Source organism: Tupaia chinensis, unplaced genomic scaffold, assembly GCF_000334495.1.
Source record: "Tupaia chinensis unplaced genomic scaffold, TupChi_1.0 Scaffold000542_1, whole genome shotgun sequence".
NCBI lineage: Eukaryota > Metazoa > Chordata > Mammalia > Scandentia > Tupaiidae > Tupaia > Tupaia belangeri.
Window position 1 is genome coordinate 3,927,697 of NW_006160055.1, and position 16,559 is coordinate 3,944,255.

The 16,559-nt window shown below is 38.9% G+C and overlaps 1 protein-coding gene across 2 annotated transcripts in view; it reads left to right on the plus strand.

Moving 5' to 3' along the window:
• Nucleotides 1–16,559, plus strand: part of ABCA12 (ATP binding cassette subfamily A member 12) — a 217,443-nt gene that overhangs the window by 74,577 nt on the left and 126,307 nt on the right. For both annotated transcript variants that reach the window (XM_006157460.1, XM_006157461.1), the window contains exons 4-5: nt 11,363–11,454; nt 14,153–14,250. In XM_006157460.1, the coding sequence (XP_006157522.1) occupies nt 11,363–11,454; nt 14,153–14,250 (190 nt within the window). The remainder of the gene's footprint in view (nt 1–11,362; nt 11,455–14,152; nt 14,251–16,559) is intronic.

Sequence of the window (16,559 nt, forward strand, 5' to 3'; positions counted from 1 at the left end):
CTAGTATCCACGGTTGCTCTCTATGCCTTTATACCTTCTAGTCTCTCAGTATCTGTCATAGAGTGCAGACATTCAGTATGTATTGAGTGGGGACATACAATGTTTTTCTTTCATAGTCTGGTTTGCTTCACTTAGCAATAAATCTTTCATATTCGTCCACTGTCTATCAAATGCCAAGGTCTCATTGTTTTTATGACTGAGTAGTATTCTGTAGAGTATATGCAACATGATTCTAAGCTGAGGACAAACCTGACTATTTAGAGGAGCAAAAAGTCAGCTAATATGGCTGGGACAGAACAAGGGGAAATGAAAGCAATAGGGGATATGTTGACAAGAAATGCAGGAGACAGAGCATGCAGAATAGACCATGAGGGAAGAGGAAAGGGGATTTGCATTGTATTTTTAGTATAATGAGAAGGCATTAGAAAGTTTTAAGCAGGAAAATGACACGACATATGGTTTAGGAAAATAGCATATTCTAAGCACATACAACAGCATGATCTTAGTAGGCTCTAGTATATAATTCTGTAAGGAAATCAACTGAAGCCAGCTTGAGTCTGTGCCCTTTTTATAAATATTCTCAGTGATTTCTTTAAAAACACTACTTTATTGTTATATATATATATACATATATATATTCAGTCACTGTATATCATTACAACATGGAAAATGAATTTTCCCAGCATGCAAATATACATGCATATACTGTCCAGTTAAAGATATTATCATACATGTTATCATTAACAGATTCCATTTTTGTGTTCCTTAAATGTTTTACTTTGTTTTTCTTTTGTGTCTATGTGTGTGTGTGTGTGTGTGTGTGTGTTATCACCAAAGGTGAGATGAAAGGAAAAATGGCATTCCTAGTCGATCAAGAGTTGATGGTCAGTGTGTCCTTCTGTGAGTGATGAATTTGGCATGATTTCTGCTGGTCTAATAGAGAAGGGAAAATACTAAATCAACAATAATAGGACATAGTACAATGAAGAATACTAGAAAGATGCTGAAGCAAGAGACCCTCCATATTTAAAGTAGAAAGAGAGTTTTCACCTTGGGTAATCGGGTAAATCTCCATGAACAGGTTTACTTGAAATGACATTTTATCAACCATGCATTAGAATAAATGGGGAAAATTGGGGCTGGCAGGTGGTGTGGTGGTTGAGGGCGCTGGACTCCCACATGGCCAACTGCGGTTCAAGTCCCAGACTTGGTAGCTTGCTTTCTCTCTCTGTCTCTCTCTCTCTCGTCAAATGTAAATAAATAACTAAATAAACAAAATAATTTTTAAAAAGAAGAAATAGGAAAATTAAAATCTAGCATTTGCAAATTGGATTACAGTTCCATTGGGGCTCTCTTTTTTATACCACCCCCTTCCACATGAAGAACTAATTATGAAGGAAATAGTTAACAATATCTAAGAAGAATGTAAATATACCTCGTCCCAAAGAAACATTTTTCTGTAAACTATAAAGAACTAATTCCTTAGATGAAACATTGAATTGGCTTTGGAAATAAGATTGAAGTCCAGGTTTATTTTATCATCTGTCGATTATTCTCCAGGTAGCTGATCATGTCTGTTTTTCTTAGTTTTATTCTAAGCACCAAGTAGTTTATCTGGTTCAAGTTGTATATTCAGTATTTTCTCTAAACTACCCAGTAATTGGAGCTTAATTTAGAAAATTATGTACAATAATAAAATTGCATTAATGGTATTTCCCACCATGCTATTAACTTTTATGCTTTATATCACTGTGCAATGAAACTGGCTCATGGTTACTGGGTAAACCATTCCACGAAATTGTTTTCCTTTGTGGAAGGAAGATACACCAACATAACCTCATTAAGAAACAAAATAGTCTCCTTTTGCTGTTTTGTAAGTGAGAAAATGCCACCTTCCGCCTCATCAAGAGAGGCCCGCCATGCTTCTTTTAATAGAATGCTCTTCTGAAAGACACGGTATCACTGCAGTCACTGCTTGCTGGCCAGTCACCAAGTGGTTTGAAGTGATTTTTGCATTTGGCACCAGCTTTGTTATTAAATTCATTACTTCTTTAGGCATTAGCTTCAGGATGAGATGCTTTAAAAAAAAAAAAAGTCCAACACTATTCTCAGCACTGACTAGCTGTCTGGGAAAGGGAAACAATTATATTCATGGTTTTCTTTCTCTTTTGCACAACAGATTAGTCAGCCTCACAGATCTGACCCTGGTCCTTCTCCTGACACTGCCTCTCCAGAATATATCAGAGCAGTGGGAGCTCATGGCTGTGCCACTGCTCACACAGCTGGTGAATGGCAAAGATCATCCCCAGAGCTCACAAGGTCATCATTTGGAGAAGTGATTCAGCAATCTTGCAGATCCGAGGGGGAAATGGCCTCTATGGATCTGCTCCCTATTTCTGTTGGCATTCAGTCATGACCTGTGGTGTCTAAATTCAGACATCTGCTCCTATTTCATGGCTCCTACAGAACTTGAAAAAGAGCTGATTGGATTTTATTCAGGGATAACTTCAAAGTGCCAAGGCTTTTGTTTAATATTGAAAAATATAGAAGAGTCTAGAGAGTGACTTAAAGATATTATTGAGGATGTAAGATGAGAGGAAGTAGAACAGGTATTGGCCCACATCTATCAAGTAGAGATATGACATACAAGAAATTTCAAAAAGATTGTAGGAAAATGGGATGATAGTAAAAACTGATTCGGGTACAAAATTTTTTGAAATTAATACTTTTAAAAAAATAATACATACTTTCCATTAGCTTATCAAAAAAGCCAGAGGATGTATGTGCTCCCCAGAGAGAGAAAGAGAGGGAGAAAGCATCCCCCCCCAATGAAGCATGGCCATGCCATAATCTCTTTCCTCCATTTCTCCACATTGTCAAGATTTGGGGCACAAATGCACACACAGCTGCTATATTTTTCAAGCCACTGGAGCTGGGATTTGAACCTTGGTTAGCCATGTGGGATCTGGCTCCCTTAACCATAGGCTATGGGGTTAGCTCTTCCATAAACTCTTTGAAGCCCCCTCATATAGGTCTCATATTTTATTAATTTACACTATAACCATTTAGTAACTATCTTACCTAGAATTAATGTAGAAAGAAAAGCTAACACTTTATCATGGGACCATCAAATGGTGTGATGGTTACATCACTGGGTGTAGTGAACTGCAGTTTGGACCCAGTGGCTTAAAATTCACACCAGGCACATGTGCATGTGTGCCCAAAATCCCAAAAGGAGAGTGGAGGAAAAGGGATTACAGTGTGGCTATGTCCCTTGGGGATGATATCTTGTTTTCTGTCTCTCTGATGAGTGTATGCCTCTTATAGCAAGCATCTCTCAAAAAAAAATTATTTATCAGAAAATAAAATGTCTTAAGAAGAATGTCTTTTTTTTTCTTTTTTTGAGAGGTTTTTGGTACAGTGTGTGTGAACTCACCAGAAAGACAGAGAGAAATAGAGAGACAGAAAGTGAGAAATCACCACCCCCCAGGGGGGATGGCCGCGCTGCAATCCCTTCTCCTCCATTTATTGAGTAAGAATGTATTAAATGTCTACAATATGCTAGAAACTATTCATGTCACTGAAATGCACCACAGATACAGAAATGCACTGTAGATACAGAAAGGCATCTTTCATATCCTGTACAAACTTGCAATCTAAGAGAAACAGTGACCGAGAGACAAGATAACAGGCTAATTACCATATAACATAATATACATGGTAAATACTTGTTTAAGTCTCACTGTGCCCTGAATATTAAGCAACAAATGGTGACTAGTTACACAGGTACCATAAGACATTGTTTCTGCCTGAGAACATGGTTCTTACTACTGGGTATTATTGAAGGGAAGATAGATTTGGGTGAGGAGATGTCAGGAGACTTTTCCTACAGGCCTTTAAGAATACAATCAAGGAAAGAGAGAGTGGTGGTTATCAGAATAGAAGAAGGTGTATTTGAGACAGTCCATGGGATAAGAATCGTAGATCTTAGTTTAAAAGAAAAATAGATGGAAGAATTGGATAGTTGGTTCACAGGAACAGGCAGGTAGCTTTGCTGTTGACTGTGATGAAGAAATTAACATCCAGGGTTGCAAGGTGCAGTGTTGCCAAGTTAACCTGCCTATTTCATGGGTAGATAGGACATAATGAGTACAGCCTCATCTGCAAGATACTGATCTTATCTCCTCCCCCTGTTTACATGTTCCTGACACAGGCTTACCCCCTGCATTTCCTCATCTGCCCATCTCAGTGCCTTTTATAACTTTTAGAGATGCATTAATTCAGGTTATACACTTCAATTCCAAAATCCTTTCTAAGATTATTTAAAAGCCTTAGGTCAAGGCAACATGTTAAGGCATTTTCGGATCTCAGCATCTTGTTGGATTGCCACTGGGCCATCTAGGAGACACGTTTTGAATGGGCCAGGCAGCCATAGCTGAGGCATTGCTGACCCTTGAGAAGTGAAGGTCAGTGTGAAATACGAGGAGATAATTAAAAGAGTTAAATGTTTTCTGTGCTGACTCTTCTTGGGGATAGTTAGAAAGGTTGCCTCAGATCACTGAGGGGATTTCCATGACTACTCCAGCATCTCCTGTACTTAGACTGTAGTTAGAAACCAGTAATGAATGTTGTCTACAACCGGGATCTGAACTGGGCTGATAGCACACCTTAGAGCAGGTGTCACTAGACCTACCTATATAATTATAATTTGGGGAAAAAAGGAAATATGTAAAAATTTAAATAACTCTTAGAGACAGAAAGGAACATCACAGATTTCTTTCCAGGATTTGCAATATGTCCTTTTTCTGGCAGGAATTCTTGTTATGCACAGAACTCACCATGGCACGCAGGAGTACCACTTACACAGGTAGTCTTTCCCACTCACGGGAGATACAAAGTACTCAGTATTATGTGCATGCATTGTAGCATACGATGATATATATATAAGTATGACATTTCCTGACTATAACTGCTGGTAGACACGTCTGAGAAGTTAATTCTATTCTGGGTTTAGTTGTTCTCCTAGCATGATGGAATTCTTAAATCCAAGATGTTTCTCTTATTGAGTTCTATTTTAAAATAGAGCTTTGCTAATGTCACTGAGAAAGTCTATGTCTTTGATATCACAGAGAGGGGTCACCTGCCGTTTTCATGATGCTGTTCTTGCAGTTGCATCTAATAAAGTTAGTTAAATGATGCTACCAACAACTTGGTGATTCGACTGAAGCTTTCTTGGTTCGCCCTAAGGTTAAATTTTCTGGAATCAGGTAGGCCTACGTGGTAAATTCAGGGTGTCTAAGTTTTGAATAATATTTTTATGTACTTCCCAGAGATATCCAGTAGGTAGATTTTTTGTTTGTTTGTTTGTTTTGGTTTTGGTATAGGGTACATGCCCTCACTGGAAAGAGACACAGAGAGAGAGAAAGAGAGAAATCACCCCTCAGGAGAGAAGGCCACAGTACAATCTTTCTCCATTTTAATCTCAGAATTTTGGTTTTGGACACACATGCACACACATGCACACACACGCAGCATGTTTTTCAAGCTGCCTGGGTCCAGATCTCAAACCACATAGTCAGCCATGTGGGATCCAGCTGCCTTAACTACCATACCACTGACTGGTCCCAAGGTAGATTGCATGAGACTTCTTCAGAGACATTTAAAGTCCCTTAGTATAATTTATTTATTTATTTTAAGAAAGATTTTTGCTCTAGGGTGCAAGTGCTCACTGTAGAGACAAAAAGAGAGAAATCACCCCCTTCCCCCATGGGGGATGACCACGCCGCAGTCCCTTCTCCTCCATTTTCCTTTCAGGATCTTCAGCATGCACACATATGTGCCAAACATGAGTTTTAAGTCACCGGGTCCAGGACTCAAACTGCTGTCAACTACATGAGAGTCCGGCAACATAACCAGTACACCATCTGCTGGTCCCCCTTAGAATTTCTAAGTCTCCTGAGTTGGAATGGGGGTGAATTATCATCACATATTCCATTTATCTATCATAGTCTAGTGCAATGTCTTTCAAACTTGACACTGATTCTTAGAATCCAATCATTCTTTGCAGTGCTGCATGTTATAGGGTATGTAGCAGCATCCCTAGCTCCTACTTACTAGACATCAGTGGCATCCCTCACTTAGCTTCAATAATCAGCTATTTCTGCAATCATTGCCAAATGACCCCTGGGAGTGGGAGGCAAAAACTTCCTCACATGACAACCACTGATGTCATGAGAGGGTAAAGGAAAGGGTTGGCCATATATTCTAGTGAATAAAGGAGCCAGGTTCCATATAGTCAACTGCAGTTCAAACCCTGGCCCCAGTGGCTTGAAAAACATTGCAGGTGTGTGTGCGTGCATGCAGCAAATCCCAACAGGGTGGTAAAATGGAGGAGAAGGGATTGTGGTATGAGCATGCCCTACTGGGTTGAGGGGATTCTCACTCTTTTTCTGTCTGTATCTGGTAAATGCATGCACCCTTTGGTAATCGACAAAAAATAAAGAAAAAATGTTCAGGTGGCAATAGGCCTTGGATTCAGATTGTAATTCTAAGGATCTTGCTTTATAAAAAAATGCAAATAATTCTGATTTAGGGGCCTCTGTCCTGGCATGTGTTCCCATCATCCCCTGTGCCTATCCTTACTTAGCTGTTACTATTAATGCATTGTAATCTCTAGTTTTCTTATTGAACTTGCCTATATAATATGGTATGTTCTGGGAATTTAATAAATGTTAGTGAGTTGATGAGTAAGTGTGGTAAGTACAGTGTAAGATCATATATTGTGTCTGAGATGCCATTCCTGGGTATTTCTTCTCCACGGACCTTTGCAGAATCAGGTATGCAACAGCAGAGAGCAGACTAAGGCCAATTACAGAGAAGCTTCCATAGCTATAAGTTGTTCCAAGTGATAGTCTTTATTATCAAGTATTCAGTCCTTGTCATGTGCTAAAACATTCTGCCATCTGCCAAGGCAGTACACTGCAGACTTTCTCAAGAATCTTACAGCCTAAGAAGAGAAAAATTGATCACTACTGCAAATGGAAAATTCTCCTCATAAGTAGATAAAGGAATGAAATAAACTCATAAGATGCAGAAGGGTTTACATGAACCTCAGTGAGGTCCTAGGCCTTGTCCCACCTCACCAACCAACGGTTCCAGATCTATAAAATAATGGGAAGCATTTGGTATTCAGAATTCCAGAAGGCTCTAGGATTCTAAAGGGATTACACCCAGAGCATAGATATGTTAAGTCTGAGCCTTCAGTTCCATACTGATAGTGAAAGTTGTGTCTTTGTATCATCTTTTTTTGGTGGATATTTGGATAACGAGGGAATATTGGTGACTCTCTGTGACGTCAGGGCCCAGACGAACACTTGGTACGCACATCTCCTATCATACTTACAACAACCTTGCAAGGTAGGTTTTAAAATTCCTACTGTGTGGAGGAGACAATGGCCAAGACCTTTTAAGGCAAACAGCTAAAATTCCAAAGATACCTTTTAATTCTAAGCTCTTTCTGCCACACTCCATCAATACCATCTCTTTTTATTTTATCAGCCATCAGATCTTATGGTCCCATAACAGGCTGCTTTTGGGGAATATAAAGATGACATGGTACCTGCCCCCAAAGATGTCACAGCCCAGAATGGACAAGTGATGAGAACAGGTGCATGTGGGTATACAATAAGTATGGATGGAGTGATTAATTGCATGAAATTATGTCTCTCACCCATCACTTGAGGAGCATACAGTACTTTGTCTATAAATATGACCATACTCATTAGAAAGTTAAGAGAATACCATTAACTCAGTAGACCTGTCTAATTTCTTGCGTTTCTCAAATAATTTAACCAGGAGTTAATAGGATTCATTTCCTTTGGGGAAAGTAGTCTCTATATCAATTTGTGGTCATAATTCATCTTTTACCCATATATACTTTCTTGCATATTTATTTTGTGGTACTCATTTTAACGGTTTAAAGAAAACAGTTTTGATGTACAGTGGGAGTGGATGCAGGCCACACCTTGTAAATGCAAAGTAAAACAAAATTGTTCAGGAAGAAGAATGGAAAAACACACATGATATCCAAGCTTTCAATTCCTAAAAAGAAAACAACAAAACAAAACTCAAAGGCCACATAAAAGGAAATGGGAAACTGTATGATCAATTTCAGGTGAAGGAAAGGTCTTGTTAAGAAAGGAGCCACTAGGCCCAATAGGTGGTGTGGTGGTTAAGGCACTGGACTCCCACATGGCTGACTGTGGTTTGCATCTAGGACCCGGCAGATTGAAAATCATGCTGGGCATGTTTGCATGATTGCCCAGAATCCCAGGAGGAGAATGGAGAAGATGGAATCACTCCGTGTGGTGCAGTGATTCTCACTTTCTCTCGCTCCATCTGTCTCCTCTCCAGTGAATGCATGTGCCGTGTGGCAAAAACCTTTCAAAAAGAAAAAAGAAGGGAACCAGCAGTTAGCGTAATGGCTATGTCGCTGGATTCCCACGTAGTCGACCGTGGTTCGTGTCCCGGCCCCGGTGGCTTAAAACTCACGCCGGGCGCGTGTGCGTGCGTGCCCAAGATCCCAAGAGGAGAATGGAGGAGAAGGGATTGCGGCGTGACCATCCCCCCTGGGGGGTGATTTCTCGCTTTCTGTCTCTATGTCTCTCTCTGTCTGGCGAGCGCACGCGCCCTACAGTGAAAATCTCTCCAAAAAAAAAAGAAAAAAGAAAAAGAAAAGAGAAAAGAAGAAAAGAAAAAGGAAAAGAAACGAGAAAAGGGAAAAGAAACAGAAAAGAAAAAGAAAGAGAAAAAGAAAAAGTAAAAAAGAAAAAAAAAAAGAAAAAGAAGAAAGGAAAGAAAGAAAGATGATTCCTTGTCTGGAAACAGTCATTTCACTGTTGAACAAACTCAGACTTGCTGAGCTAACCACTTGCTGGGAAGAGAATGAGCCTTTCCACTGTGTTTAAAGAGTATTTGCAGGAGTGGATTTAGGGGTCTTATCCGAAAGCAGGAAGATGGGTAACGTGCCCTCTGTGGAGCAGATGCAGCTTTTTCTTCTCCAGGAGCACACTTTCTTAACTTTCCACTGCCTTCTTTTTCCCTTCTCCTCTCTCATTTATTATTCTGTTTTTTTCTTGCTCCTTCATTGCTCATTTGATCTCTGTCATTCTCCCTTTGGTTTTTGTTGCTGTCCCTAATCCTTTAAATTTTTATGAAGACAGTTTTCCCTTTGTTTTCAAAATGTATTGATATTCAGTAGTCTTCCTCATGGTATTGCAAGCTGAACTAAAAAAATGTCAAGAAAAATAAAAGTAAACCCGACTTTCTCAAACTTTCTAAACTACTTTTTGAGAGAAGGGAAAAGGTTCAGGTCAGTTCTTATTTTTATCTGAACAATTTTCCCATCCAAATATTCAGCATGAAGAATGTGAAAAGATTTAGGGGAATACAGTCATTGTCATGAATAATTCAAATATACATTAAGAATGCAGAACTTTGGGAGCAACCCGTACATTTTATGGAGAATATTGGAAAAACACTAGGGAATGAAAACAAATATCACTCCTTTTTCTTTTTCCAATTATGAAACACAAAATACCTTGGAACCAAAGGATTGAGATCTTTGTTTTAAAACAAAAGTCATATTGAATCACAGTAGTCTGCAGAATTCCTTGCTTTTTCATTATTTTATATATATATCTTTACGTACCTTAATTAATCTTTTTAATAAACAACTACACAAAATTCACCGACTTTTTGAAATTTGAAAAAGTATTCACATCTAGATAGTTGGACTGATTTTATTTTTTAAATGCAGACATTAATTTCAGGTACTTTACCTGTACATACAGTTTTCAAAAAAAAAATTATCTCAATCTTAATAATAAAATAATCAACAGAAAACATATTTTTCTCTTTTTAAGAATTATTTTATTTAACTTAATAAGTGATTTATTTATTTATTTTAATTTGACCAGAGAGGGACCGAGTGAGAAAGACAGAAAGCAAGAAAGCAAGCCACCAGGTCTGGAACTTAAACCACAGTTGGCCAAGTGGGAGTCCAGCACCCTTAAGCACTGTGCCACCTGCCAGCCCTGAAAACAGATTTTTCAAAAGGAAAGGGTACTAGGCCAGCCAGATGGCGTGGTGGTTAAAGGTGGATGGACCCACATGGCTGAGTCCTGGACCTAACGACTTTGAAAATACGCTGGTGTGTGTATATGTGTGCATGTCCCAGATCCTGAAAGGAGAATGGAGGAAAAGAGATTGTGGAGTTGTGATACCCGTCCCACCCCAACCCCAGCCCAGGGTATAATTTGTCACTTTCCCTTTTTCTTCTTTCTCTCTGTCTCTCCAGCAAACATGAACATACTAGCAAAAACTAAAAAATATTTTAAAATAAAAAGCAAGGTTATAAAAATGTGGAAATTCTAATAACATTTTCTTCCGTGAATTCCTGGCACTGCAATACTATTTTTATTCATCAATATGTTTACCACAGTTGAAAACCTGTCGTAATGTTATTCCTCAGTGGTACCAACTACAGCTCTTAGCCCAGACTAAATACTCAATTCATGTTCCTTCTTTTCCTTCTTCCTTCAATCTGCCTTACAAGTGTTCAACTTGAAAAAATCTTCAAAATGCCATCTAAACTTGGAAACCAGCAGTTAGCGTAATGGCTATGTCACTGGACTCCCACATAGTCGACCGCGGTTCGCATCCCGGACCCAGTGGATTAAAACTGATGCTGGGCACGTGTGCGTGCGTGCCCAAGATCCCGAGAGGAGAATGGAGGAGAAGGGATTGCAGCGTGACCATCCCCGCTGGGGAGTGATTTCTCGCTTTCTGTCTCTATGTCTCTGTATGTCTGGCGAGCGCATGTGCCCTATAGCGAAAACCTCTCCCCCCCCCAAAAAAAAAATACCATCTAAACTTTAACATAGAAAATATGTTTTTCTTTCAACGCTAACAAATAATCAGACCTTCGTTTTAGTCCCCAAAGTGTTCTTAAGTGCTTATCTGTTGGATCTATTAACTTTTTAGGAGAAAAAAATATATCACAAACGCTTTCAGTATTTATTCTAATGTCTCTTAAAAGTAATTTTCTTCCTATAAGATTAAAGTAAAAATAACTATTTTAAACCTCATGTAAGCCATATTCTTTGAATAAAAGTTTACTTTGTCAGCCGCCTTATATATTCATTGGTGTACGGTTAGGTGAATTCTTCCATTAAAATCCAGAAAGTATATTAAAAATTTGAAAATCCTCAGAAAGCCCTGGAGTCTGCCACATAATACACTGCTGTAACTAACTGAAATTAATGTGGGAGAAGTTATAGAGTTTTTGCTTTTTCTTCTCTAGTGAAATTCTGAGAAAGTCATCTAACCGGGAGACGGACAGCAATTTATCACTCCAGAGCACCCAAGTTCCAGAAAGAACGCATGCATCGCTGGGTGAGCTATTCTCTTCTATAGAGTTTAGAACAAGCCTTTGGAACAGGAAAGGTCTAATCTTAAAAGGCTTATACTTTAAACTTTTCCAACGAAGACGGAATGCTCAGCATATCCTTAAGAGATCTAAAATTTCCTCCTGGCTGTCTGAGTGTGGTAGTATAATTATTCAAAACAAAGTTCCTGAGAATAATTAGAATTAAGTTCTCATAAAATACCCTATAGGAGCAAATCCTAGATGTAAGAATTGCACTGTTTCACAGAATTGACTCTGGACTCAGTAGCTGTCTGCAGTTAGATGATGCTGAGACAGCTAGAAAGGTCAGTAATAAAAATTATTGGAAAGATTCTCCGAGATTTACTTACGCTTTTCATTTCATAGATGAGGATTGTAAGGCCTAGCAAAATTAAGTTTGTGTCTATTGGTCACAGAGCACAGCTGGCACTAGAGTGACTTCAGGCCAGTACTCTTTCAGCTATATGCTTCTTCCTTCTGCTTAGTGCTCACTCTCACCATCTCCTGTGGGATTGATTATATTACTGCCTCACATCTAGACCAGTAGTTATAACCTTCACGTGTAGAAAATCTTCTTGAGACCAGCAGATGGCGTAATGGTTATGTCGTTGGACGCCCACGTGGCTGACTGTGGTTCCAGTCCCGGGCTGAACAGCTTAAAAATCTTGCTAGGCGTGTGTGCGTGGATGCCCAAAGTCCCAAGAGGAAAGTAGAGAAGAGATTGAGACCTGGCCATTTACTCTGGGGGGTGATTTCTCACTTTCTGTTTCTGTCCCTCCAGTGAGCATACATGCCCTATAGCAAAAATCTCTCTTAAAAAAAAAAAAGGAAGGAATAAAGAAAATCTTCCTGAGTATCTCTATAAAAACACAGGTAGCTGAAAGAATCTGATGAAAGTGCACTTGAAAAACACTGATTAGAAGCCACAAGCGGAGGGCCAGACAGAGGCACAGCAGTAGCACATGGGAACATGGGAGAGTGTACGCTTGCACCCCACTGGATTCCCTCTGCATGTCGGATGTGCATGCATGTACCTGCCTGTGATCTGGGCAGCCTGGGGCTGGGGTGGACTGCAACATACATATCTTATTAGGGGTGCCTCCCTCTCATGGAAGAAATGCATACACAAAAACTTTTATTTTTTTAAAGCCATACATTGAGAATAAACTGTTGGAACAAACAAATTTTTTTTACATTCATTTGACAAATATTTATTGGGCACCTGCTCTTGTGTATACATTCAGAGCTAGGGACATATTAACAAACAAAACAAAGATTCCCATACATTGGAATATGATTGGTGTTCTTGGCGGGTGGGGGGGGAAGAAATGTTTTTTAAAGACTTTTGTATTAAATGGCATTCTAATACAAGTTGGTGGACCAAGTGAAAGGAGTCCCATGTTAATGTGCTAGGAACACGGTTGTCAGATGATTTTGAGGTGCTAATGTTCCTTCGTGAATGATCTGTGGGTATCTGGCTGAGTAGGTTAAAGCACTGCAGAAATAAGGTCATGGTGTTACAATCCAGTGAGTTTTGCTTTTCTTGGTGGTCATAGATTGTGTTTCTATGGCCAGTTATCTCACAAATGCATTGCCTCGGTTTAGCAAAATAACATGGTAAATTTTCAGCATCCAAAATACTAGACCCTACTGGTGCTGGTGACAGAATATTTTAATATTAAGATTCTTTGCTGAGGACCAGTGTGTGGCGTAACAGTTCCATTGCTCGTCTCCCACATGACCGACCACGGTTCAAGTGTCAGACCTGGTGGCTTAAAACTCATGCTGGACACGTACGCATGCATGTTCAAGACCCCCAAAAGTAGAATGGAGGAGCAGGGATTGTGGAGTGGCCAATCCCCCTGGGGGATGATTTCTCACTTTCCTCTCACTGTCTGTGTGTGTCTCTCTCCAGAGAGTACACATGCCAAAACTTCTTTTAAAAAAATAAATAATTCTTTGCTGTGAGCATAACAAAGCACTTCTGTCCAAAATTGATAAAAGTCGCCATACGGCTTAATGACTGTCCATGCTATAGATATGAACGTAGTATTCACACTAATGCTCCAAACCCAAAAAGCTCTGCCACATTATACATAGTACTAGATGAGGCCACTGGGGGAATTACTTAATTAGAGTGTACTGTAGTCCAGACTAATTGCTTCATCCCATTTATTTGATCTGAAATATCATTCAGAAACCACTTTGGGGAGGAGAGAATTTATGATCCTAAGCAGATTTCAGTGTCCCAGTTGTATAATTAAAAAGGAAGACCATTATCACCAGATGTGCATTGGCAGATCCTTTGAACAGATGTTGGACATGATGGATCTGTGGAGCTAGTGGAGGCACCTCGAATCCTCTAGGCCTGCACTGAAATGATTCAGTTTATTGGGTAATAATATCGGTGATGAAGTTTAATGACAGAAACTGGAATGAAAGCAAATGACATCTTAATGATCAGAAAAAAACCAGGGACAGACCAAAATCGTCACAATTTTATGTGAAAAGAAAAACCCATCAAATTTGCCATTTCACCAGTATGAAATTTTTATGGAAGAGGCATATTTGAGTATAGTCTTGCTGTGGGGTATATGAAGGCAGAAGTGCTCTTTATGGATTATTATGGGATCCTGCCCATGTGTGTGTGTTTAGAATGCTAATTTCTTCTTTCTTCTACCGCAGCCACAGTATTTCCCAGTCCAAGTTCTGATTTGGAAAGTGCCAGGACAGATACTTTCAATGGCAGTCAAGTACTTGCACGGATCCTTGGTTTGGAAAAGGTAACTTCTTTCTATTTTGTAATGGACAGGTGATGATGAGTGATTGAGCAAACACCTTTTATGTTAATAGAAAGATCTCCCAATAGGAAAGGTTTTGGAGCACCTTTCCTGTTTAGAATAATACCTCAGACAGAATTTTTTCCTAGGAGGTCTTTAATAAACATAAGAGTCTCCATTTTAAGACATTCTGAATTCCTTAAGGTCTCGGGTATTGATTTACATCCATGTTAAGTTCCTTTATTGAACTTAAGGTTTTCATTTAGTGAAAATTAGAGAGACATGCATGTGATCTTTGAATTTTCTGAAATAGGAAAGAGAAAAGGACCAAATAAAGCGATACCACTGTTCAAACTTACTGCCTTATATACACAATAATGTCTTTGGAAAAATTAGAGCTATAGAGAATCTCACCCAAAGTAGGAAAATCCTTATTCTTAGCATATTTTAGAGAGCTGGATTGCTCTGTTTCCTAACAATCATTCACTCAAGATGTTCTAGATTGCAAGAATATGAACATAAATTTATTATAAGTTTGAACTGGCAGCCTGTGAACTACGTGTGTGTGTGTGTACAGTCATTTTAGGAAATCCCATTAGGCAGAACAGGTACTCTTTTGTTAACTATAATCCCCATTTCTCCTTACTGTCTTTCATCCAGCCGGGTTCATACATGTAAGTTATTTGACTGGATATATGGGCATTGGAGTTTAGCCTTCTGTGCTCCTCAACAATGAACAAGTCATTTTCAGTATTTTGTATTAGACTATCTTCTCTCACTTCTCTCTCTCTTGCTCTCTCATATACGCATACACCATCATTTTAAGTAATATATCCATGTATTATGTAAAAGAAATTTTTTCCATATGAATCACAAGACATTTCGCTGACTTTTATTTACAATGCAGTAACCATAACCACTGCTGCTTAATATGTCTTTGTTATCTATCTTTAGATTGACATTTTGTATAATGAAGATGAGTCAATAAGCCAGGTTATTTAAATAAGACAAAAGACAGTCCAAAAATGGAGTCCAGAAAAATTCCCCATACTTATCAAGACAACTCTGCCATTACTGGCTGAATTATGACTTTCACATTCAGTCCAGTCTAGAGTTGAAAGTCTAGTTTACATAATATTTAAGTTCTCTAAAGCTCCTTGTTGGCATAAGAAGTCCTTCGACATGCCCGGATAGTTTCAGTCTAAAGCCTCCTCCAATCAGGCCAGTGTGCAAATTAGAGAAAGTTATTCTATTCCATTTTATTTCTTCCATATTGGTTCCTCGAAGCAGACTGTCTCACATTGAATCAAATAGATTCTTTAAATCTAGAATAGCAATGCTATTCTCAATAATACCATTTTGTGGTATTGAAACTCCCAAGTTCTTTTTCTCATATGAAATAAAATTTCAGAATTTTGTGAGGCAGCACTGAGCCATATATCTAGGGGAGATAAGCCAAAAAATGAATTTTCTATGTATAGATACATATTTCTACAGTAGTTGGAGCAGGGAAGGGATGTAAAAATTAGGATGGCATATTGATACCTGTGTCAGCAATCTCTCTGTTCCTCTTTCTTTCTCTTTACTGCTTTCTGCAACCCTAGCAAGAATGAGTAGAGAAATCATTTTGGCATGAGTTTATGTGTAATGTTAGTGATGTGAATGAATGACTAGAAGAACTGACTCTTATAGTATATTCTAGAAAAGTAGATCTTGTCTTGTTCCATTACATTTCAAAGTTGAATCACTGAAAGGCAGAATGTAGATTTTATAATATAAACTTAAAAGAAGGATGAAGTTGACCCTCACCTCACAGGGTTCGTAATAAAAATTCATTGCTAGGAGGGGGCCCTTAAGTATTACGACAAAGTATAACTGGCTCTATAAATACCTAAATAACTTAATAATGGTGAATCTGGTCAGTATTTTGTTTTTAAGAGCGATTTTTGCTATAAGTCACATGTGTTCGCCAGACAGACAGAAAACGAGAAATTACCTCCTGGAGGGATGGCCACACAGCAATCCCTTCTCCTCTATTCTCCTCCTGGTATCTTAGACATGCACACACACACTCCCAGTGTGAGTTTTAGATCTGAGACTTGAACCATGGTTGACTACATGAAAATCCAACAATGTAACCATTATGCCATCTGCTGGTTCCCATGGTGAAAATATTGCTGTTTCTGTGATTGGCCTACTTTATTAAATATATAGGGAACTGTAAGAATGATTTCCGGTGCCAGCAAGTAGCATAGTGGTTAAGGCACTGGACGCCCACATGGTTGACTGTGGTTTGAATCTCAGACCCAGGA